The following is a 25,597-nucleotide window of genomic DNA, read 5'->3' as shown; positions in this document are numbered from 1 at the left end:
AGCGGCGCAGTCACCACAGTTATGTTGGGTCAGGTGGCTCACGGTATCAGCATGGCATGCCACGAAGCCATGGCGAGAGGAGGGCCATCTAGAGTACCGAAAGCCAGTGGCCTGGATGAGAACGGACTCGACGAACTGAACGGAAGGCTGCTTGTTTGTGGAGGATGTTGAGCTTTGCCGGCATGACGGGTTGTATACGCCAGGTTGGAGGGTCGAGAGGAGTCTCCGTGGCCAGACACCGAAAGCGCTGGATGGACGCGTGGCAGAAATAGCGCTCTCGGATTTCCCCATTCTGATGCTTGAATATGTGATTGAAAAACTCTACGTGGATGGTATTGAAAGTATCTAAATTTTCTTTGGGGCTGCGAGTCTAGTTCTTTATAGGACCTCTTATGTGTGTGTCTCTGTGCCCGGTGGGTTCTGTAAACCTTGTGCTCAACATTAATAATACTCCCAAGTTTGTGTAGAACCTATCACTTTGTAGGTGTTGTGCCATTCGGTCACACAGTCCTCCTGGGAGGCAGGATGGGCTTAAGTGAGGATTAGATTTTTGCTAAAGTTGGTCAGACAAGAGGTTGAGGGGCCGAGGAAAGCTGGGGGCCTGACACCTACTCCTGAACCTGACCTTTTCCCTAATGACATCATCCTGGCTCAGAACAGCCATCCCATCCTGTCCCATCGCCCCCACAGCTGCACTGGGAGTTTTCTATTCTCTTTCTTTCTTTCTTTCTTTCTTTCTTTCTTCCTTCCTTCCTTCCTTCTTTCCTTTCCTTTCCTTTCCTTTCCTTTCCTTTCCTTTCCTTTCCTTTCCTTTCCTTTCCTTTATTTATTTTGAGAGGAAGAGAGAGAAAGCAGTGGAGAGGCAGAGAGGGAGAGAGAATTCCAAGCAGGCTCTGTGCTGACAGGATCGTCGGCACAGAGCCCGACCCAGGGCTCCAACTCATGAACCGCGAGGTCATGACCTGAGCCGAAGTCGAGCCGACGTTGGATGCTTAACCCACTGTGCCACCCAGACGCCCCTCCCTGGGCGCCTCCTTTCCTAATGCTTTATGGGGCCTCCCTCCACGTGTTTCCGGACCTTCCTTGAAACCTGTTTCTGTGGGGCCCTTTTAAAGCCCTGTGTCTGTGTTTTAGTGTTTGAAAGTTTCTGGATTTGTGGTAAAATAAGCTTTGTTCCATGTTTATCTCCACTTATAAGTGCTTCATGCCCTTTATGAACAAAGGGTGTCTGTGTCATCTCCCTGTGGCCCCAGCGTGAGCCGAGGTCAGGTCCCCTGGGGCTGGTGCTGCCTTAGGGAGGGAGAGCCACTTTCCAAAGCAGAAATCGAGTTTCTGTTTAGCCTCTGTTCCCAGGGGTTGTCATCGGTTTGTCTAAAGGCCTTCTTCCTTCATCATGGCCCTTAGCAATGGAACACAGAACTGCATTTCTCCAACAAGTTTGAATTCCCCACATGGAGCCAGATTTACCAAATAAAATTGCTTAATTTAACATTTCTAACTGACCAGGATGTTTATGCAACCAACACGAGATTTCTTCTGACTCAGCTATAATATCTTCTATATTTTACAACGTTCTTGGCAAATTATAAGAGATTGTTGACTTAATCTTACTTTGCTTGTGATGAACCTTCAAATATGAAATAAAATACCCCAAAGGGACATTTCGAGAATTTCCCAGAACCATTTCTATAGATACAGAATGTCCTTGGATAGAGCTTGAGAAGTATTTTGTGCCCAAATAATCACACCATAAATTCTGTTCACTAATAAAACTTCTGGAAAGGAACCAAGTGGACGTTCACAGTGAGCAGCGTGTTTTCCAGGGTGCGTGCTGGGAATCAGCTCTTCTCCCAAGTGTGTGAGTCCTGGTAGTCCTGGGCTAACTGCTCTGAGGGTTTCCTCTGAGAGGTGTGGCTCTGCTCTACCTTCCCTAGTGACTTCTCATGGTCTGAAGTGACTCACGGGGCAATGCGGGCCACAAGTGCCAATCACTGCCCCTTTCTTCTTGCCAGTTTCCAAGTTGTGGTTGGAGCGAAAGCTCCTTTATGATGACCATGTGAGCATGGATGGATTTTATTTATGGAGCTGTGTATTTGCTGAGCGAACTCCAGCATATGCAGAAGACGACAGAACTTACAGGGAACAGATTAAAATTTTAAAAGAGCTGCGTGGTGGCGTTATAAGAGATGCAGTGGCCGTGAGTTATTGTTGTGGATTAGAGCTGAATTACATCTTTAGAAATCACCCGCGTCGCGTGGGTTGCCTCGCCGGCACCTGGAACAGTGCCTGACGGGACCTTCAGCCAGGTGCGTCGGGTACCCCGATCGTTGGAGTGTTATTGTTGAAATGAAAACCAAATGCCCGATCCTAATGTTGGGCTATTTTAGGATCAGAACATTGTTGCTTAAAGGACTTAATATACAGCCAAAAAACTCTGATTCTGGGTAAGTGGAGCCACAGGGGATTTATTGGAAATACTTGGAGGCCTCGAAGAGTGGGAGTTGCACAGCCAAGTGTTCCCCAGGGTCCCGGAGTGGGTTCCTGTGGTCTGGACAGTCCCGCGGAGACCTTCTCCCGGCCTCCTTTGTGTTCACGTGCCAGGGACACGGCATCCAAGTAGGCACGGCTGTGCCCGGGGCAGGAGTCCGCACCCTGCACTCGGGGCGGATCGGGCCATTTCTGTACTCGGCCCGGAGCGCTTGCCGCTAGGACCTTCTGGGTCCCAGGGTTTCTGTACCGGGACCAGAGCACTGGCTGTTGGGAACAGGAAGTGTGCTGTGCACCCAGAGACCAAGGTTTTCCTTCTCCCTCTTGCTCATGACCGTGATTTTGGCATCTACTGTGACATTGGAATGATTTATGGCCTCTCTGATTATCCTACAAAATGTCCACCTGGACAGATACGCTGATTGATGAAGCCGCAGTCGTGCTCATCCGGTTTCAGGAGTCTGCGTCCGGCCCAGGAGGCCACGGCAGGGAAAACACTTTCTAGTGGGAACACAGAGGAGGGTCTGAAACGCAACATGTGAATGTTTTTTTCGAGGGGGTACACGGAAATTTGTATGGTTTTTAACAAGTCTCCTAGCATTTGGCAATACAGTCGGTAAGGGACAAGTCACGAAATTCCACACATCGGGGTCCTCGTGTTGTAATTGGAGTGGCCACAGGAACTGCAACCTGGGTCCTTCTCTCACTGTCGATACCAGAACCGCTTATCATCTAAAGAGTGGTTCCTAGGGGCGCCTGGGTGGCTCAGTCGGTTAAGCGGCCGACTTCGGCTCAGGTCATGATCTCGCGGTCCGTGAGTTCGAGCCCCGCGTCGGGCTCTGTGCTGGCAGCTCGGAGCCTGAAGCCTGTTTCAGATTCTGTGTCTCCCTCTCTCTGACCCTCCCCCGTTCATGCTCTGTCTCTCTCTGTCTCAAAAATAAATAAACGTTAAAAAAATTAAAAAGAAAAAGAGCAGTTCCTCGAGGGCCTGTTGGTGCCAGGCCATCCCAGCTGACACTTGGGAAGCACGGTCCTCGTGCTCCGCTCGTGCATCTAACCTCCTTCATCCTCGTGGGACCCCCTGAGTTGGGTGCTGGTCCCCCACGGCACATTCTTTCTCAGCTTCTCGGCGGTCCCACCTGCTCGATGTTACGTCGACAGTCGCAAAGTCCCTGTGAACTGCAGTCAGCTGGTTCCGAACAGACTAAAGCGTGGTTTATGGAAAATGGCTTCATAAGCAGGAAAGTGCTATAAAGATTTTATATCCACTCAAGGCATCGTTCTCTCCGTTTCCTTCCTTTGGAGAAATGCGAAGGCAAAAGAATGCCATTACTCGATTCCATAGAGAAGCTCAGGCGGAGGACGGGTGTGTTCCCGGGGCTGTGGGCCTGGGGTCCCTCAGGGCAGCTCAGGGGGAGAGGGCCCACAGCCCTGGGGGGCCCGGAGCCGCCCTACCGTTAGCCACGTATGTGCCCGGGGACACAGGGCTCTGTTCTCTGCAGTGATTCCGTGAGTGAGAGCCTGACCGGTCCCACCTCCGACACTTCTGTGATCGGCCTTGACCTCGAGCCTCCTGGGGTCAGGGGGTGAGTGGCCGGGTCTCCGCATGTCCTCTCGAGGGGCTGAGTGGTCAGAGGCCCTCCCGGAGAAAGCCCACTGCGAAGACAAAGTGCAGACAAGCGCACACATTTGGAATTCTTTAAAATGGGGGAGGAGGGAGATTTAATTTGCCGGTGTTAATTTTTACCCTTTTGTGTCTAGGCCGGAATTATCCAGAACAGGAGTGTTTGGAATATGCTGACCATTTCTAGATTGCATTTCAGACCGTGTGTGACTCTACAGCGAAGGATAAAGTGCTCCCCAGGTTTTACTTTGTTGGGCTCGAGTTCCTTACCCTCTGAGGATTATGGAGTAGACCGCACTCACCTTGTGGGGGTGCTGGAGTGCGGATAGCCCCGTGCAGTCGGCTTGCTTGCAGAGCTGTTTGTCCTCCACATCTTCATGTAAATTCGGGTTAGTTAACCCCTGGTGTGTGATATAGTGATTCAGCACCCGGGTCGCACCTGCTGCCCACCTCCCTCCCTCTGGTGGCCGTCGGTATGTTCTCCGTAGTTGAGAGTCTGGTTCTTGGTTCTCCTGTCTCTCTCTCACCCCGTGTTCATTCTCTTTGTGTCTTAAATTCTACATGTGAGGGAAATCATCTGATGTTTGTCTTTCTCTGACTGACGTATTTTACGGAGCATAATACATTCTAACTCCATCCACGTTGTTACAAACGGGACGGAAAGATTCCATTCTTTTTTATGGCCGAGTAGTATTCCATTGTGTACATGTACCACATATTCCTTATCCGTTCATCCATCGATCGACACCTTGGGCTCTTTCCATCATTTGACGATTGTCGATAACGCTGCTATAAACATCCAAGGGCATGTATCCCTTTGAACTCGTGTTTTGGTATTCTTTGCATAAATACCTAGTAGTGCGGTTGCTGGATTATAGGGTAGTTCTGTTTTTAACTTTTTTGAAGAACCTCCATACTGTTTTCCAGATGGCTTATTTATTTATTTATAAATATTTAATTATTTTGAGAGAGAGAGAGAGAGAGTGTGCATGAGCAGGGGAGGGGCAGAGAGAGAGAGGGAGAGAGAGGGAATCCCAAGCAGGCTCCATACTGGCAGCCCAGAGCCCAATGTGGGGCTCAAACTCACGAACTGTGAGATCATGAGCCGAAATCCAGAGTCGAACGCTTTACCTCCCGAGCCCCCCTGGTGCCCCCAGGAGGCATATTGAAGTCAGTGTCACACAGGGGGCGAGAGAACCGCATCTGCCTGGAGGTCGGACGGGTGCAGGCTGACAAACCGGTCAGACCTTGTGCTTCTGAGTTTGACGGGTCTGGATCTGAGCTCTGGGTCAGCCCCTTCCTAGCCGCGTGGCCTTCCCCAAGTGGCTTATCCGTGCCTCTGTTTTCTCATCTGCCAAATGGCTGCCTGAGAAAGCCCACGAAATGAATTAGGGCAGGTCTGGCCCTTGGAAAACCCTACGAGCAGCTGCTTGTTACATGAGTGGTGGATGCCGTGAGATTGTGCCTCTGTCACCGTTAGCAGCAAGCATTTTCCACAGTCACCGGTGCCATCGTGTGCCGTGGACACGCCCTGTGGCTGTCGCAGCCGTGTGGCCCCAGGCCGTCTGCCGAGACTGGGTTCCTCAGTTTTCGGACATAAGCTGGGCTTGTGTACTTTCACGTCCTTTGCTTCAGCGTCATCTTAAATAAAAGTTGGTGACAAAATTGAAAGTAGAAACTAATTGATAATTAAAAGTCCAGCACTGATTTGCAAAAAAAAAAAAAAAAAAGTAAGTTTGCAAATACTGACAAACGGCCTCAGTTTTTACAACCTGGACTGAAACCTGGGTGCGGGACCACAGGCCGATGCTGCCGTCCGGATCGTCGTGCACCCAGAGCCGCCCCTCCTTTAACAGGTGGCTGCCGGTCACCTGGGCCCACCGTGCCTCCCTGAGCCCTGCCGACCCGGCCCCCCTCCGACTGGCCAGCCTCTGCCCCTTCCTCCCCGGCTTCCTGCAGCCTTCCGGTCGCACCCGCGGGCCCCGCGAGGGACCCACTGCGCTCACGCCTCTGTCCTTTGTCCCCAGTGTCCTCCTGCGACCAGGAGCAGCAGTCGGCCCTGGAAGAGGCCAGGCAGCCCAAGAACGACAACGTGGTGATTCCGGAGTGCGCCCACGGCGGGCTCTACAAGCCGGTGCAGTGCCACCCATCCACAGGCTACTGCTGGTGCGTCCTCGTGGACACCGGCCGCCCCATCCCCGGCACGTCCACCAGGTAGCGCTGCGCCCGCGGGCCGGGAGGCGCGGGCGGGAGGCCAGGGAAGGCGCGCCTGCTGTGGGTGCCGCCGTCACGGGTGCCCGGCCCCAGACCTCGCTCTGCTGCCCGGACAGCGCCGTGGGGCTGCCGCGGACACGAATGGCTCCGGCCGTCGGCACCTGGAGCACGCCGCCCCTCCGACGGCCCCTGGGAGCTGCCAGCGTGCAGCGGGGAGCGGTGACGGCTGAGGCTCCCGGGCCCCGACTCCGGCCGGCTGCAGTCGGGCAGGCGGGCTCGCTATCCAGCAGGGTGGGTGGCAGAATGCGCCGCGTGTCCACGGCGGGCTTCCCCTGCTCTGCCTGTGGCACGGGGAGCCCCGCGTTTTCTAAGCCGGAAGAACCGATCGCCCCAGATGGCTTTCTTTTTCCTGTTTGTTTTTTCCAAATGGCTTTCTTTAGCATAAAATCAAGACCGTGTGCTAAAGGCGAGCTCAGCAAGAGCCGTTCAAGGGTCTGAGATGCAGACGCATCTATTCCCTCGTATTGTGCGTGAGTTTGAGCCAGGCGTTTGCGTCATCGCGCCCGAAGCGCACGAACTGCTCGTGGAATTGGGATAGACACGAGTGAAGATGCGTTTGCAGTCCTTTGTTACGTGAATCGAGTTTGAATCTTCGTAGATTGATAAGATAATTCGCCGATGTACAAAAATATTTCAAAAGTCATCCAATCCGGCCGCTGGTTTCGTATCTAGCACCTAGGCGTGAGCGTTTTGACGCTTCCGGAATTATTTCCCCCAGTCTTTCAAGGGTGACCATGAGACATTTAGGGGAGGAAGCCGCCCAAGTGGATTCCAGGCGGCCGAAGGACAGGTGACCAGCTCGCAAACGTCTGGTCGACGTGCGGTGCGCCCACACCTGGTCCCCGTCCGGGACAAGCAGGGATCAAATTGGAAGAACACAGTGGCATCCAAGCCGGTTCTTGGTGGCCAGCGAGGCACCCGTTCTGGCCACACGCCTTCCGTGCCCGCCCAGAGCAGACCCCCGCCCAGGCCTGCAGGCCGGAGAGTGGGGCTCAGCGACTACACGGCTCCTGCAGGAAAGCGTCCACACAAGTGTGCCCTGCACGGCTTGAGAAGAACGTAAATCTGTTTAGGGTGTTGGCGTGAGTGCTTTGTCTTGGTTCCCGTGCCCGTGTGTGTAGGGACTGTTTCCTAAAAACCTTTCTCAGGAAGCAGTATTTCTGCCTTTAGAACTCAGGCTTGTTCACTGTGCATTTAGGTTGGGGCCTTTGCTCCCCAGGCCAGGGCTTGTGCTGCTGCCCTGATGGCCCCTCGGCCACACCTCCGGAAACGGGGGCCAGGCTCGCCGGGAGAGGCTTTGTTCACACTGACCAACGGAAATCCTTATGCTGTCGAAACCAGAACTGCTCGTATTGGCTCTGAGATGACCGGACCAGGGTTTACGGTGTCGTCCCTAGGGGACCTGTATGCATTTTTATCATAATCAGACAAGCAATATAGGAACCCCTCTTCCCTCCCATCTGTCCCGATTTCTTTCTGCCCAGACTTTATCGTGGCTTCAAAAACTTCAGGGAGAAGAGCATCAAGTTCTCATTTTCTCAGAATTTGCCTACAGAAGGGAGTACCTCCCTCTTAGAACTTTGAGTTTCAAGAAACAGCATTAAATTAAACCCAGTGAGGAAGACCCTTTGGATGCCTGCATTTCTGTCTCATCCCTCCACCCACCTGTACATCCGTGCATCTGTCCATCCGTCTGTCATCCATCCGTGGACATAAACAGTGAGGGGCCACGTTTACCTCAGGTGAGAATTAGAGATGAAGAAAGCTGCATTTCAGTTGACGCTACGATTTGGTGATGTCACTGATGACACAGGATCTCCCAGGACTTTACTTTGACATCCTCGCTGTGTTGTCTTTAGCCTTGAATGGACTCTTCTCATGGTCATAAGATGGCTGCAGGCATCCGGGCATCTCATCCAGACACCACAGTGCTCAGAGGATACACAGCCCATTTCTTTACCGGGAGTCCAAACAACCTTCCCTAAACGTTACCTAGCAAATTTAATTCATGGATTGTTGGCCAGAACTGGATCGCACGACCACGGGCAAACTCATGACTGGCATGAAAAATGGACCTGGTTTAGACTGATCTCTAGAGAGGCATGGATGTTGGGAAATCAAAATTATCCACCTTAAGGGATATCTGATAAGCTGCGGGCCAGCCTCACCCACATCTACGACTGGCTGTACTGTGACTGGGCAGGAAGCCTGCAGAAAGTCCTCTTTCTGTCGCATCGATGCTATTTTCTTACGATTTTCTGAAACAAGCAGTTCCAGGGAGATACTTTGTAGTTTCGCTGTATATTTGTGTAGATGGTGCACGTTTTTTCCCTCAGTTATCGTCTATATTTGCCGACGGGAAGAGTAATTTAAAGCTCCAAGACAGAGAGAAGGCATAGAAATAAAATGCACCGTCGTTGTAAGCCAGGTAGCTCCCTTTTCCTCGTCTCACCAGGCCAGGTAATGAAAACTCCCGGATGTTGGGGCCGGGGACAGTAGAAGTACGTGTTTGCCTGCCAGCGTGGAGAGTGGCTTCCGTCCAGCACAGAATTTCTGGTTCGGATGATCATCGGGGCAGAAACGGGTTGGGCGACGCGCAGACGTGCCTCTTGGTTCTCCTGCCTTTTGGTGTCAGAACTGGCATCTTGGCTGTAGAGTGGTGATTCCCTGTGGGCCGGGGCCCAGGCACCCGCGTGAGCCCACGCCCATGCGTGGTCCAGTGGGATCTGGGAGGAGAGGGGCGGGTTCCAGCCGGCCCCTGCTTCATAGTGGGGAGAGCTGAGTGGGCTATCCGATTATCCGACTAAGCGTGGATCGGGCTGATGGCCAGCTCCTACATTAGCTCCCAGAGCAGAGCCATCTGTCTTTCACTTTCCTGATGGCCGATGAAGCATTCGCCCATCTGCCATTAGACTTCAGGCTGTTCTTTTCTTTTCTTTTTTTTTTTTTAATATTTATTTATTTTGGGGAGACAGAGTGCAAGCAGGGGAGGGGCAGAGAGAGGGAGACACAGAATCCGAAGCAGGCTCCGGGCTCTGGGCTGTCAGCACAGAACCTGACGCGGGGCTCGAACTCACGAAGCGTAGGATCGTGACCTGAGCCAACGTCGGACGCTTACCTGACTGAGCCACCCAGGGGCCCCAGACTTCAGGCTGTTCTTACCTCGCAGTAGGGCAGCCCCCCCATTCCCCACCCCAGAGCCCGACTCTGTCACTGGCCAAGTGCACGCGAAATCACCCTCCTCCCCAGCGGAGAGCCTGGTATCTGACGGGCAAGCAGACGGTCGAGAGATGCTCATTTTTACTTCGCACAAGTGAGCGAAACGCTATTGAAAAGAATGTGAGGGGCGTAAACACTGAGTTTGAGATTTGTTTTTACTTGAGACTTCAAAGGCGTTAATTCTGTTCCTTGAGATCGCCATTTCCGCAAGTTACGGCGTGTCACCATCCTCTTAAAAGAGGCAGAATGCTGTCATTTAAGTATACATTTTTGAATCCGCACGTGTAGGATTCTTAAGAGCTCTCCAGTGAACCCTGGGACCAAGCCGGAAGGACGAGCGTGGCTGGCTTCCAGGCCGCTTCAAAGAAAGGCTCGGAGCGGGGGACTGCCACGCGGAGGGCTCCGCACAGAGTCCACGTCGTGGGTTGGCCTCTGACCCCGCAGAGCGGCCCGTGGCTGTCCCCGAGGGGCACCCCCTGCTACTCCTGCAAACGGGACGTGCCCTCAGTGGCCGGGCACTTGACTGTCCGCCGGGAGTTCCGTCCCCAGCTCCCGCCTGTCCCGTCAGCAGCGGGGGCGCTTGCTCGGCTCCCCACGCGGCCGTCAGCTGTGATGGTGTCCGTTCTCGCACGGGCACCGGTTCCAGCCTGTTCCAGCCCGCGGACACGGACCGGAGCCTGCGATAGAGACCGCGAGTTCTGCAAACGTCACCCGTGAGAACGGGAGCTTAGCAGCAATCCCTCGACCGCTGGCTGCTTTCGCGTGCTCTCTCTGGGTGGCTTTTGGCTCCCCTGTGCCCGCTGCGGTTCCGGGTGTGGGGGCCACCCTGCTTGAGGCGGGTCCCCTCGCCTGTGCTCAGGGTGTCGTGACTGTGGGCCCGCTGCCGTCGACGCCGAACCCCACTGCGTTCCAGGCGAGTGTGAACGTGACAGCTTAACTGTGCGCCTGAGTGCGTGGGGGACGCTTCAGGTTCAAAATCAACGTTTTGAAAAGTCCGTTTCGTTTGTGTGAGTGAGTGTTAACTTCTCTGGCATCAAAGAGACTTTTCAGGGTGGGGGGCGGGGGGCTCGGGTTCCCCCTGGCGCTTCCAGCCGCGGCGGGTCTTCCCCCCGCCCCGGGACTGGGCACCGGGGAGACGCTGGAGTTTCTTTTGTTCCCTGTGGCGGGAAAACAAAACAGCAAAGAGAAAGAGGAACCCGAAGTGACCTGTGAGAAGGAAACGTGGTGCCCCGCCCCTTCCTCCCGGAGTGAGGAAGGAGACCACGGCAGGAGGGACGCTGGAACCTCGATCACTTCCCTGAAAGTCAGCAGGGGTCGGTCCGGAACATTCCACCTACGTCCCCTCCCCCCGGCTCACACTGTCCAAGACTCTTTCCAGACCCGGCTGACCGCGTGGGTGCTCAGGGAGGCAGGTCCCGCAGGTAGAGGCCCCGCGGCACGGGGGCCGTCCTCCCTGCGGCCTGGGTCTCCACTGCCGGTGCTCCCACACGCGTTCCTGAGGAGCCGTCGGGAGGCCCTCGGGGGGCCAGTGCCGGCTGCCGGCCTGGCATCAGAGCCCTCAGCAGAGGTGCCCGGGGGCCCGTCAGTGCTAGAGCCACCCCTGCACCTGCTCTCCTGAGGGGGGCGTCAGCGGCAGCCACAGCGCCTGCTCCACGCGGCCCCCACCCCCCTGTCCGTTCTCTGCGCCTTTCTGTCCACTTGATGGGGGCCGGGCGTAGTGTTTTCTTTCTCCTTCCCTTCCTCCTCCCTCCCTCCCCCCTCCCTCCCTTCCTTCCTCCCTCCCTCCCTTTCTTCCTTCCTCCCTCCCTCCCTTTCTTCCTTCCTTCCTTCCTTCCTCCCTTCCTTCCTTCCTTCCTCCCTCTCTCCCCCCTCCCTCCCTCCCTTCCTTCCTTCCCCTCTCCCTCCCCCTCCCTCCCTTCCTTCCTTCCTTCCTCCCTTCCTTCCTTCCTTCCTCCCTCTCTCCCCCCTCCCTCCCTCCCTTCCTTCCTTCCCCTCTCCCTCCCCCTCCCTCCCTTCCTTCCTTCCTTCCTCCCTCCCTTCCTTCCTTCCCCTCTCCCTCCCCCTCCCTCCCTTCCTTCCTTCCTTCCTCCCTCCCTCCCTTACTTCCCTCCCTCCTTCCCTTCCTTCCTCCCTCCCTTTCTTCCTTCCTTTCTCTCTCCCTTTCTTCCTCCCTTCCTCCTTCCCTTCCTCCCTCCCTCCCTTTCTTCCCTTCCTCTTTCCCTTCCTTCCTTTCTCCCTCCCTTTCTTCCTTCCTTCCTCCCTCCCCTCCTTCCTTCCTTCCTCCCCTCCTTCCTTCCTCCCTCCCTCTCTCCCTTTCTTCCTTCCTCCCTCCCTCCCTCTCTTCCTTCCTTCCTTCCTCCCTCCCTCCCTCCCTTCCTTACTTCCCTCCCTCCTTCCCTTCCTTCCTTTCTCCCTCCCTTTCTTCCTTCCTTTCTCGCTCCCTTTCTTCCTTCCTTCCTCCCTCCCCTCCTTCCTTCCTCCCTCCCTCCCTTTCTTCCTTCCTCCCTCCCTCCCTCCCTCTCTCTCTTCCTTCCTTCCTTCCTCCCTCTCTTCCTTCCTTCCTTCCTCCCTTTCTTCCTTCCTCCCTTCCTCCTTCCCTTCCTCCCTCCCTCCCTGCCTCCTTCTTTCCTTCCTCCGTCTCTCCTTCCTTCCTTCCTTCCTCCCTCCCTCCCTCCCTCCCTCCCTCCCTCCCTCCCTCCCTCCCTCCCTTCCTCCCTCCCTTCCTTCTTCCCTCCCTGCCTCCTTCTTTCCTTCCTCTGTCTCTCCTTCCTTCCTTCCTTCCTTCCTTCCTTCCTTCCTTCCTTCCATCCCTTTCCTTCTCTTCTTTCCTTCCTTTTTCCTTCCTTTCTTAACACAGGGACAACCTGTAGTAGCTTCATAAATTGGATTAAGATTTAGTTGGTCTCTCAGATATAAATAAAAAATTCGGAGGTTCTTTCTGAGAGTTTGTATTCTCTCCCGGGGCCACAGCCACTGCCCTCACCTGCCCCCGGCCCCTCCCCCTCTGAACCGTAACAAATCCTGGAAGACATGGGGTTGGTGTTCGGCAGCCGCCGTGTAAGATTTGTCCCAGAAACCGGACGGAGAGGTGGAGTCTTGTGCAATGTGCTCCTTCCTCCCGACTGTGAAAACTAAACTTCAGTAAATTGTCACAGAGGTCACGGAACGTCCTCAGTCCTGAGAAGTGGACACCACAGATGCTCTGTGGTCCAAGGATGGGGGCCGTCGCACAACTGCCTGGGAAACAGAGGAGAGCACCGCCTTCTGAGTCTGAACCCGCTTTCCCTTCCGTTCCCTCACAGGTACGAGCAGCCAAAATGTGACAACACAGCCCGGGCTCACCCGACCCGAACAAGGGACTTGTACAAGGACCGTCCGCTGCAAGGTAAGCGCCACAGAGGCGTGGTGGGCACGCCTCCCCCAGCACCTGAGCTTTCTCGAAACTTCAGGATGAGAAGGAATCTCTCCAGCTCTGTCCCAAGTGGGCACCTGCGGGGCGGGGCTCACACGGGCTCACACGGGCACCTGCCCAGGTCAGCACCTGTGGCCGGCAAGGCCAGAAGTGCCGAGCCTAAGACCCGGCCTTTCCGAGAAGCGAACGGCATCTCTAAAATCAGAACTTCTAAACCAAAAGGACCCTTTAATTGGCTTACCTAAAAGAAAGTAGTGACCAGATGTCATGTTCTGACATTCCTTTAGAATGGAATCAACCGTTCAAGGAGCTGAAGTGCAGGTTTTCGTAAAACATGAGCTCGATCTCTGTACCAAGTACGTTTAGTTGCAAAGAACCGTTTCGAATTAAACGGAAGCGGTGAGTTAAATGTTATAATTATTGAAAATACATTCATGAAAAGGCGGTGTCTTTCAGCAAAGAGCACGTAAGTGTTCGTGGTACAGCAAAAATGATTCCTTCGACAGTTACACCTGAAGCCTTTCGTGGGGGCCGCGTCTCCCCCGGAGTTTGCGTGGGATTAGGGGAGAGGGCCGCGTGCCGGCCGGCGGGTCTCAGCGGCCGGGCGCAAGTCATGAGATCAAGGAGTTTAGAGACGAAGCTCTGACGTCGTGTGGTGCTTCGAAGCCAGTTCGTTTGGGTCTTCTTTTCTTCTTTTAAGTGTCTCCAGATTGTGTTTCACCAATGCCTCAGAGACCGTGAAAATCCTTCTCTAATGTCCTTTAGCTCAGAGCACACGTTTGATCTCGGCCTTACACAAAGTCCGTAAAAATTCCGCTTAGAAGATGCGGTTCTTGCGTTGTTTGTCCTAGTGTCAGGGAAGAGGGTTTTAAACTCTGACCCGTAAAGATGTTTTCCTGTTTATGAATAAAGAGAGAAAAGACTGGCGCATCACCGAGACGCGTCCGTTACCCAGCCAACACTGGGAACCAAAGTGCCTAAGACAGAGGGAGGAGAGGAGCAGCTTCCTCCGTGAGAACAGCTCTGCCCGTCGCCCTCGCTTCTCCTGAGACGCCCGCGTGGGGGGCTGTCCCCCAGCTCCCACCAGTGTCTTTTGACACAGGTCCAAGTAGCCTGTGGGAGACACGGTTTGTATCGCACGGTGTCTGTCTCTGGGAGTGGCCTGCCTGCTTTGTGTCTCTGGGATCAGGCTCCCGCGTCTTGGGAGGGGGAGGGGAAAGAGGTGCAGCCGCAAACACCCACGCAGATTCCCAGTTAAGCGCCTTGTGCATACGTGTTGTCTTACCCTTACAAGGAGCTCAGTGAATTGCCCAATCGCACGCGCCCTCATGTTCTCGGACCGGAGGGCCTTCTCTCCCTCCGTCGTCGGGTGCGATCTCTCGCCTCCGTGGTGGACGAGACTGTTCCTCACAGGAAACAGTGAATCTAGCAGGCGCTTGGTGCACGGAGAGCCCTCGCTGTGTTCAGCTGGTCTTAATGCTGTCTCATAAACGTCAAGCAGATTGTTTGACTTTGGCTCTGAGGGTCCAAGACGCTTACCTTTTCCTTATTTGATAATACGGGACTGCACTGCCTCTAACTAGAGCGTGTGTGGTTTCGACCGGGTTCGTGATTCAAGACGGGAATGGTCGTTTGTCTCGTGGAAGCGGCTGAGGGTCCAGTTGAGAAGCACGCGGATGTCTCACTGGCTGGTGCGGCCGTCACAGCACCTTCGGGAGTGTCAGGGAACACGTTGCGAGGAGGCGTCCTCGCAGCTGGACAGCCTGTCCCCTCGGCTGGGTTATCGGGCTGTCACACAGAGACCCCCCCCCCCCCCGCTCATACCTTAAATAAAAACCAGCCCTCCAGACACACAGACCACTGTATGCAAACCGTGTAACATTCTGCTTAGTACCGCTCATGACCACTTAATCATTTTGATTTTTTGGAGACAGTTTTCCTTATTAGGGAAAAACAAGTAGGTCTTGAAATGACTCCAGGTTAGAGGCTATTCTTGTCGAGAGGAGAAACGTTTCCAGAATAGCACAGTGGCAGGCCCGTGGGCAGGCGCTTCAAGCCACATTGAGGCTGATGCATTTTCTTCTTAAAAGGTACAGTTTTCGCTTTAACTGGCTTTCTAAGCCCCGGCCAGTCAGGGCCCTTAATTTTCTAAGACACGCTGTAATTTTCTCACTCACGGTCCACGTTTTTAGAGGGTTTGTTGACTCTCAGGTAATTATTCCCACGGTTCGTGGGGCGGTGAGCACGTGCCCAGCTCTCACGAGCTGCCGCTCAGTGATGATTTCATCTTTGGGGGCTGGCGCTTTACCGTGTGGAGGGAGGTCAAGATCCCGCTAACGGGTCCCCTATTGAGGACTGGGTCATTACTGGGGCTCTTTTATTCCATGAGTTTCCTTACGGGACATGTCATAGCATCCCGAGAGGGGTAAACACCGAGGGTGGCGGCAATTTTAAAGAAAGGCATTAAACTGCCCCTTTTCCATCTACGAATTGGTCTGAGTTCCTCCTGTCCTGGCATCTGTCTGTCACATCTCTTTACGCATCCACCCGGTGACCTCCACCCGCCGTGTCCCCTGCAGAGCTCTGTTCCCGGGGCTGCTGGAACGAAGCCTTTCCCCGGGGGCAGCTCTGTGCCGTCTATGCGGCTCCTTAGGGAGCCTGTCCCGGACACCTGTCTGCGGGACACGGCCACCGCATGTGTTCACGTGGGCTGTGTGCAGATGGCGCATATGCCCTCATGTCTTCCGGGAGGGGGGTACTGAGCCTCCCGGGGCCCCGCCGGCTGGCACAGCGCCCAGCACAGAGGAGGCGCTTATACGTGGCACAGAGTTTGTAAATTAAGGACACGAGGCCGCGTTTCTCCTCCTCTAAGCCTGTTGGCTGCTCCGGGCCGAGTGACATTGTGGACTTTATTGTAGCAAGTGGTTTGCAGACTGTAAGGTGTGCAGTGCGAGTCCTAGACGCCTGGGCTCCTGACGTGGGGGGAGGATGGCCTGGTGGATGGAGCTCCCTGCTCCTGCTGACCCCCTGAGGGCTTGCCGCCGGCTGAGGGGAGGAAGGCCTGTCTCCTCCTCCTCCGTTCTGGGCAGAGCCTGCGGCATCGTGACGAGACCGACAGACCCACCCCACGGCCCTGAGCCCCCCTCTCCCCACCCCCCCGCTGATGTGGCGCACAGGCTTACTGCAGGGACAAGATGTCCCCAGAGACCCGAGAAGGGGGTAGAACCACAACACACAGTCTTTTCAAGCCTACGGAGACAAAAAGCCCTTCGAGGCCCTGGTGACTGCAGGTGCACTGGGATCTTTGACTCAGCTAGGGACCCTAAAAGCACCCCTGCATCTCTCAAGTACTCTGCTCACAGTGCTCTAATTTTTTGCAAAATTAATTATGATTTTCTAAGGTAAGATAAAATGATCCTTACTTTGTGCTGAGAATAGCAAGTATATGTGTGTGTGTGTATGTATGTGCATTTATGTATACATGTGTGTGCACGTGTATGTGTGTTCACATGTGTGTATGTTAGTGTGTATGTGTATATGTTTGCATATGTGTGTATGTATATATGTATGTGTGTGTAATTATGTGTGTTCATGTGTGTTTAGGTTTGTGCATGTGTGTATGTTTGTATATATTTGTATATGTGTATTTGTGTATGTGTGTATGTGTGTGCATATATGTGTGTAATTATGTGTATGTATATGTGTACATATGTGTACAGTGTGTATGTTCATATATGTATGTGCGTGCATATACGTATGTGTATATATGTGTATATTTGTATCTGTGTACATGTGTGTATCTCTGTGTATATGTGTGTATGCATGTGTATGTGTGTATTTTTGTGTAGTTATGTGTGTATGTGTGTAAGTATGTGTATCCATGTATATATGTATATGTGTGTATATGTGTACGTGTGTCTGAGTGTATACATGTGTATATGTGTGTGTATGTATATATATTTGTGAGTGTGTATGTGTGTATGTGTGTGTATCTCTGTGTGTGTATGTATATGTACATGTGTCTGAGTATATACGTGTGTATATGTGTGTGTATGTGTGTGTCCGTGTGTCTGAGTATATACGTGTGTGTATGTGTGTGTATGTATATATAGGTGTGAGTGTATATGTGTATGTATGTATATGTGTGTATGTGTGTCCGTGTGTGTATATATGTGTGTATATGTGTGTATGTATGTGTACGTGTGTCTGAGTGTATGTGTGTGTGTATGTGTATGTATATATATGTGTGAGTGTATATGTGTGTATGTATATATATGTGTGAGTGTATATGTGTGTGTATCTATATGTGTGTATCTATATGTGTGTATGTGTATATATGTGTGTATGTGTGTATGTATGTGTACATGTGTCTGAGTGTATACGTGTGTCTGAATGTATACGTGTGTGTATATATATGTGTGAGTGTATATGTCTGTGTATGTATATGTGTGTATGTATATGTGTATATGTGTGTCTCTGTGTGCATATGTGTATATGTGTGTATGTATGTGTACTTGTGTCTGAGTGTATATGTGTGTGTATGTATATGTGTGTATGTGTGTGTACATGTGTCTGAGTGTCTACGTGTGTATATGTGTGTGTATGTATATATATGTGTGAGTGTATATGTGTGTGTGTGTATGTGTGTGTACATGTGTCTGAGTGTCTACGTGTGTATATGTGTGTGTATGTGTGTGTCCATGTGTGTGTGCATGTGCACACACCACATCCTCTCCACTCCTGTCTCGACGGACACGTGGGCTGCTTCCACATCTTGCCTGTTGTAAATAATGTGGTAATAAACCTAAGGGCACATCTTTTCAAATTAGCGTTTCAGTGTTTTCATTTTCTTTGGGTAAACACCTACTGGTGCGGCTGCCGGGTCGCACGGTGGCTCTGTTTGTACCTCTCTGAGGAGCCTCTGTACTGTTTCCCACAGGGCTGCGCCAGTCTGCGTTCCCACCAACAGTGCACGCGGGTCCCTTTTCTCCTCGTCCTCACCAGCACTCGAGATTCTTTTCATGCGTCTGTCGGCCGTTTGCCTTCTTTGGAAAAATGTCTGTTCAGGTTCTTTGCCTGTTTTTAATCAGATTATTTGTTTTTCTGGTGTTGATTCATAGAAGTTCTTTATATATTTATGATGTTAAGTGAAGTAAGTCAGACAGAGAACGACGATTACCATATGATTTCACTCATATGTGGAATTTAAGACGTGAAACAAAGAAAAGAAGAGACAAACAAAACCCCAGCCTCTTGAGCACAGAGAACAATCTGGTGGTGGCCAGAGCGGACGTGGGTGGGGGGAATGGGCGAAGCAGACGACGGGATTAAGAGGGTGGAAACAGTTGCAAAAGCGGTGTAAGTCACTGGGCACAGCACAGGGGTAGGTCGTAAGACAGTAGCGTTGGTGACCTTCCGTGGCGAGCACGGAACCACTGGGTCCCACACGAACACGGCGCCGTGTGGCAGTTGAACTCCCACTGAACAAAAGGGTAACTGGACCCTAAATGCCGCACCTGGAAAACTCCAGAATTTACCTTTCTTCCAAAGGGGGCTCTGTGTGTGGCCTTCAAGGCCCTTTCGAAGACAATACCAGATGTCAATATCTCACCCATTGGAAATGTCAGCATCTACGACTTTCGTGTCAGATCACATACCCAATTCATAGCCACGAGTCTGCTAAACTGCAGCTGGGCTCGGAACAAAGCGTTTCGTTTGAGATGGGCGGCCCCGTGTCCCTGCAGACGCGGCCAGCTCGGGGCCGCGACACGCGCGCTCTGTGCCCTCGGCGGCTCAGTCTTCCCGGCGCCGAGAGGCTTCCTGCCAGCTGCCTGCTAACAGGGGCCAGGGTAGAGGGGCTGGAGGTGAGAGCAGGTGCGCTGAGTGGGGAGAGGATTTCGAGGACACAGTGCGTCCTGTGCCGAGCTCTCTGATGGCATCACGGTAACCGTTGGTGCTTGTGAACTCGGGGTCGAGGTTTGGGTCTGGGCTTCTGGATGTGACAGAAGACTGAGTAGCCGTGCTTGGGAGAAAGACCTGAGCTACTTTATTTTATGTCTTGACTAACGATCTTGACGGTTTAAATACCAACTTAAACTTGCAAGTGAGTAAGGTTACCGAGCCTTTAGATGCAAGTTGCATTTTGTAGGATGCGTGACAGAGAGATGGGCCGTTAAGTCCAGCTTTACTGGGGAAAGATGCGGAGTAAAAACCCAGTTAAAATCACGCACGTATTTTCTGTCCTAAAGACTTGGGGGGACAGCAATCCCAGGACAAGGGGGGCCAAGGGCATTAGGGTCCCCTGGTTGAGAACGTCTGATAGTCAAGACACGGCGTCCGCGGGGACATCCTGAGACGCCAGCTCCTCCTCGGGGAGGGGTTTCAGGGACTCAACGCAAGGCCCTGGGAGCCCCGCAGGACACAAGGAACGTGCGGTAAATGGGACTTGTATCCAGCGCAGGACCCGTGCTCCGCGAGAGCAGAGCGTTCTGGTGAAACCTTCCGTGAGTCGAAATGGGTAAAGTGAAGAGGCCATTACTGTAAATTTATATAGAAGAGTTCTTGAGCGTTCCCAGAGCCCAAAACCTACCTTTCTGGGACCTCGGGGCACAGCTTGCTAACAGACGCACAACATACACGGAGACGATGCCCCGATGCGCCCGGACACGGTCCTGGGCTCTGGGGGCTGGAGGTGGCGATGCTTATGTGGTTCCGGGAAAGGGGGTGCCCGGTGCCCGCCGCCCGTGTGCCGGCTCGCTGCGGACCGACGCGGGGCTAGGGGCGCTTTTCTCCTTGTTTTCATCCCACCGTCTTCAGACGGCCTTTGGTCAGTGAACACGGCTTCTAAGGTAGGCGTTTCCTAAAGGCGAGGTGGCGTGTGGCAAACTTGAGAAAGCGGGGTGCCTGCACCCCGTTTCCTAGGAGACAAGCTGGTGGGGTCCTGGAGGTGCAGAAGACATACACAGAGCCAGGACTGAAAAGTCGTAACTGTGCTGCACTTGGCGGGGTTCCCGGTGAGATTTTTTACTTTTTTAATGTTTATTTATTTCTGAGAGAGACAGAGACAGAATGCAAGTGGGTGAGGGGCAGAGAGAGAGGGAGACACAGAATCCGAAGCGGGCTCCAGGCTCCGAGCTGTCGGCACAGAGCCCGACGCGGGGCCCGAACTCACAAGCCGTGAGATCATGACCCGAGCCGAAGTCGGACGCTCCCCCGACTGAGCCACCAGGCGCCTCGTTCCTGGTGAGATTTTTATTAGAATATGTATTTAGTTCAGTTGGCATTTTTCTCCATTTTTAAGAGAATGAAGATAAACTGGAGGAGGTTTGCTGGAAAATTGTGGGAATTACTCATTCACAGTAAAATAAGAACAAATTAAGGCCAAGTTAAAGAAGCAAAGGTTTTTTTGTTTTGTTTTGCTTTGTTTTTTGGTCTTAACACGCAGAGGAAGGAATCCTAAAGGTCGACTGGAAACTTTCAGTTACTTACAAGAAAGTCGGACGCTGTTTCCGAGTATTAATGCTTCGGTACTGAACCAACTGAGAAAGAGTGTTAAGGCGGTTCCTTGCCTGAGTCACCGAATATAAAGGGGAGCTTCTTGTGCCTAAAAGAGAGTTGAGAAATCTAGTTTGCGATAATATTTGGATGAAAATGTAGTTTAAAAATGCAGGCGCGCCTGGGTGGCTTGGTCGGTTAAGCGTCTGACTTCCACTCAAGTCATGATCTCACGGTTCGTGAGTTTGAGCCCCACGTCGGGCTCTGTGCTGGCAGCTCGGAGCCCGGAGCTGCTTTGGATTCTGTGTCTCCCTCTCTCTCTGCCCCTCCCCAGCTCACCCTCTGTCTCTCTCAAAAATAAATAAAACATTTTTAAAAAGAGCTATTAAAAATGCAGGAAAGTGGAGAGCCCGTTTCTTTCGTATCCTCTCAGATGGATATTTGTGACTAATTGGTTAGAAGCGATGTTCACTCTTGCCAGGAGCCTCACAGCTACTTGGACACATCCCCATTTTCAGCCTCGGATCCTGTCACCTGTCACCAGCTGATCTCAGCTCTTCCCCGGCCAGGTCCCCAGGTGGCCCCCTCCCCCGTCGGCACCTGCAGCTGTGGGGTCTAGGACAGCACGGGCCTGCCCTGTGGTGCCACTGGTTGTAGGGTCCCCCGCTTCCAGACGGATTCAAAGCCGCCTGTGTGTCACGGAGGTGAGGCCCATCGAGGCCAACACCTCACCTTCCCGAGAACCCTGTACCCCAGGATTCAGTCGTTGGCTCCAGAAAAGAAGGCGCCTGTGTCTCAAAGTCTACGAGTGATGCAGCCACCCCGTCCTGGGTGCCCGGTGAATGCGGTCCAGCAGAGGTACGATGATCTGAGATCTGGGTACCGTTAACCCCCCGTCTATTTCTTGTCCAAGAGAGCGGACAGGTTTCACTACCCTGTCTGCCTCGGACGTAAGTATCTGGGCAGGGATTTTATCAGCAGCAGGGCCGGCTTCCTGGGGGCGGCCCGGGTAACCATCTGCCGGCACCATCGTGAGCTTCCTCGCGCGTTTTGAATACGAGGCCCCACAGTTTTCGGCTTAGCCGGGTGTGATGTGTGGGAACACGTCGGTTCGTCTGGCGTCCGGTCACGAGGAGCCGGAGCCGGGCCGCGAGTGGTAGCAGTGGACGAGCCAGTGGGACGTGGACGCGGGAACGCAGGCTGGGGCCGGGGCACGCGCACCGGGCAGCGGAAGGGACTGGGGACAGTCCGCGCTCCGCACCCCGGACGTGGGGCTGTCACCGCGGGCACACGAGGGTCGTGCGTGGCCGAGGAGGCGGTAGGAACCCCGGAGCGTCACATGACCCACAGCCCACCCCCGACGCTGGTAAACAGGGTTCCTGAACTGGAATCACGGTGACCCATGGTTAAAAAGGTCGCCTCCTTTTTTTTTTTTTTTTTAAGTTTTTAACTTCTAAAATTCACAGCTTCTAAGCCGGTCTCTTGTTTCCCGGTGTAACAGCACGGTAAGTATCTTCATCAGTATCCAGGCATTTGCGGAGACAGCGGAGAACCCGGTGTTGGTGAGCACCTCTCCTGAGGCCGCAGGAGCTCTCAGGGCACGGCTCAGGCCAACACGGGCAGCTCGGGCGTCAGGCACCCGGAGTCATTCGCGAAGTCCCGGTGTTCATCGAAAGGGCCGATTAAACAGACTCTGGGACAGTAGGGAGTGTTGTCAGTGGCGTTAGTGCTCTAGCTCCTCCTTGGCTTGGCCTCCGTTGCTTTGGAAGTCACGGTTCTGCGGGGGAGAGAGGGAATGAGGGTTAGAGCCGCACTGACCGTGAAGAAGCACGTGCCAGACCGACTGGGGGGGTAAAGCGATGCTTCAGAGACAGTTTAGAGAACTCAAGAGGACAGACTGTTCTCAAACACCATTCAGTAAGTTAAAGTCGTCATTAAACAACTGTTATTCCGTGATAAGCAGTTTTGTCCAAAATAACCGCTCGGAACACCTCCCAAGTATGGCGTATGCTCGAAAATAACAAATTTGCTTTTAACTGGCCTGCAGCTCGCTTTCCTTAACTTCGGCTTCCCTCAGAGCTGAGCCGGGTTTGGGGACGTTCTGCCAGAGTCCGATGCAGGTGCTGCTGTAATGCAGACTCATCTAAACAATTTGCTGCAGTAAACGGCACAGGCGTGGCGCCCCGGAGCGAAGGGTCTGAGGGGTCCGTGCGCCTCCCGGCCAGCGTCCGGGCTCACGCTTCTTCCCTTGTGGAATTTGGCATCTGCCGCAGAGGGAGGGCTCCGTAGTGCAGTCCTGCGTGTTCCGTGTCCCTAGGCCTTCTGTGGTCAATGCCAGCCCCCGGCGCCGGCCCCTGCGCCCCCTCCGAGACGCCCCGACCTCTGCACCTGCCGGCCTCGTGTCCCGAGGGGCTGCGGGCGGGCCCGGGGTCGAGGGCTGCTGGGACCTCCCGCCCTTGCTCCCAGCCCTTTCCTGAGTCTTTCTCGTCTGTCTCACTTCCCCTCCTGGTCCTCTTGTTTCTAAACCCACAATGGGTCAGAACGCTGAAACTGTTATGCCCTCTTGTTACCCCTGAGAAGTCCTTTCTTTGCCAGTTTGTGAGCCAATATCTGTGCGTGCCTCTCGTGCCGATGGCCCGGTGCCGGAGGCTGGGGGACGCCCAGGCACTTAAGACCCGCTTCTGTCCTCGGGGGGGGGGGGGGGGGCGGGGCGGGGGGAGCGAAGGTTGCAGTTTATGACCCTGGCAAGGATGCTCTTAAACAAGAGAGCAACGTGATAAAAAGTTAGAAAAGCTAAGGAAGTGGAGGTTGACGCAGGATAAAATTCCACCTTTATGTCTGAAAGTGTCACGGTATCATTAAAAGCTCTTCCTCGGGGCGCCTGGGTGGCGCAGTCGGTTAAGCGTCCGACTTTAGCCAGGTTACGATCTCGCGGTCCGTGAGTTCGAGCCCCGCGTCGGGCTCTGGGCTGATGGCTCGGAGCCTGGAGCCTGTTTCCGATTCTGTGTCTCCCTCTCTCTCTGTCCCTCCCCCGTTCATGCTCTGTCTCTCTCTGTCCCCCCCCCCCAAAAAAAAAAAAAAGTTGAAAAAAAAAATTAAAAAAAAAAAAAAAAGCTCTTCCTCAGGGGCGCCTGGGTGACTCCATCGGTTAAGCGTCCAGCTTCGGCTCAGGTCATAATCTCACGGTTCGTGAGTCCGAGCCCCAAACCGGGTTCTGCGCGGAGAGCCCGATTCGGACCCTCTCCCTCTCTCTCTGCCCCGCCCCCGCTCACACGTGCCCTCTCTCAAAAGCCAAGAAACGTGTTAGAAAAGCCCTTCTCCAGGGTTTGTGCCAGCGTCAGGAGCGTTTCTCCCACGCCCCAGGTGGCGCTGCTGGAGTGAGGACTCCCCGGCCACCGCGTGGTGCTGGGGAGTCGTGGTGAAACGTCACTGCTCCCCCCGAAATTCCCAAGGCAGTGCACACAGGCAAAATCCAATGATCACAGCGGGACATTGGCCAGAGCACTGGGCTTTACTTCGAGCACGCAGGCCCGACTCATGGAAACAGCCCAGCTGACAGTAGAAATGGAGTTCGGTTCTTCCCGATAACTTAATTCTTTAGGAATTTCAGTGGACAAAGCGAGAGCGCAGCGCCCAGATTCATAAGCTCCTTGTCAGGCTGCTGGGACCCTCCCAGATGGCCAACGAGGGGAGGAAACGTTCAGAACCTACTTTATAATGAAGAACAGCAGGCCATGGAAACTTCTAGAATATTCTGCCTGACAGGATGATTTAATTTTATTCTTCGCTCTCCCGACTTGTCAGATCAAGAACAGTTTTTCAGAGAAGTCAGTGGTTTCTGCCTCTGATAGAAAAGGATAAATGGGCCGTTCCTTGCTTTTCAGGTAACTTACGGACGTGCCTGGGATAGGTTTTTCGCGAGCGGTTTCCTGCAGACTACTTTAGAGCTTTGTGCTCTCATTCCATCTTTTCTCTGTGCTTTTGCTTATTAAATTAGGTACCTTACTGGAAGTGCGTAATGTCCTGTTTCCGGAGGGGAATCTGAGGCGTCTGTGTGTTCAGAGTCCGACTTCTTGGGATCCGACCGATTGATGTAGAGTCCTTAAATTCAAGAAGTTCTAGATTTCTGATTTTGTTTAATCTCCTGAGAAACATGCATCATCTGCTATGAAATAGCACTTTTGGCAGCATCATTTAATATGCTCTGAAAAGTCCAGTCGAAGTCAATAGTTTATTTAACACTTTACACCCCACTTTTCATTTATATGGGGTGAATTTGTTTATTCAAATGCAAAGGAATAGGAGTCATGTCTTTGTAATTTCTGTAATGAAGAAATTATTTCTGAAGCAAAGGAAGGAATCCAGCCGGTGTCAGAAAGACAATGGACACCTATGCACGTCTCAATTCCTTGTGATCCTCCCCTTCTTGTCACAGCATGTCATTTGTTGACATCACTCTTTGTTGTGAAATGAACCAACTCTTCTGGCACGTACTATCTTCCCAGAATGCACCAGTCCTAGAGTCTACTTCTGCATGATTTCTGATTGACCACTTCACATCTAAACTCAACAGAAGTGAGGCGATTGCCTTGTGTCAAGGGAGCCGACAAAGAGTCGAACAATCCTTCTTTACCCACCATTAATTCAAAGTCCTTTCTACTTTATGGCATCGTTTCTGATGTGGACACGTCTACACAGAGTTTCCTTCACAAAGGAGCAGCTGAGGGGCACCTGGGTGGCTCAGTCAGTTAAGTGTCTGACTCTTGATTTCGGCTCAGGTCTGATCTCACAGTTCATGGGATCGAGCCCCTTGTTGGGCTCTTCACTGACAGCATGGAGCCTGCTTGGGATTCTCTCTCTCTCTCTCTCTCTCTCTGCCCCTCCCCTGCTCATGTGTGCTCTCTTTCCCACTCTTTGTCAAAATAAGTAAATTTAAAAAGAGAGAGAGAGAGAAGTCAGAGAGGGCTGTTATGCCAGGACTCGTGAGAGTGCTTCCCTCACCTCTGAGCACAGGACAGTTCCAGAAAGCAGGAACCGCTCAGGGTGAGTGCAAGAATGACCGTCCCGACAGCCGGCCTCACGAACAC

At 53.2% G+C, this 25,597-nt stretch overlaps 1 protein-coding gene across 5 annotated transcripts in view; it reads left to right on the top strand.

Annotated features, from left to right (window-relative positions):
* The window catches only part of SMOC2 (SPARC related modular calcium binding 2), a 161,929-nt gene that overhangs the window by 108,881 nt on the left and 27,451 nt on the right, over positions 1 to 25,597 (top strand). For all 5 annotated transcript variants that reach the window (XM_053904272.1, XM_053904271.1, XM_019412815.2 and 2 more), the window contains 2 exons: positions 6,139 to 6,325; positions 12,907 to 12,989. In XM_053904272.1, the coding sequence (XP_053760247.1) occupies positions 6,139 to 6,325; positions 12,907 to 12,989 (270 nt within the window). The remainder of the gene's footprint in view (positions 1 to 6,138; positions 6,326 to 12,906; positions 12,990 to 25,597) is intronic.

This window comes from Panthera pardus, unplaced genomic scaffold (assembly GCF_024362965.1).
Source record: "Panthera pardus isolate Hobbes unplaced genomic scaffold, ASM2436296v1 HiC_scaffold_17, whole genome shotgun sequence".
NCBI lineage: Eukaryota > Metazoa > Chordata > Mammalia > Carnivora > Felidae > Panthera > Panthera pardus.
Note: the sequence above shows the minus strand (reverse complement) of the source record. Positions and strands in the feature narration are given on the sequence as shown.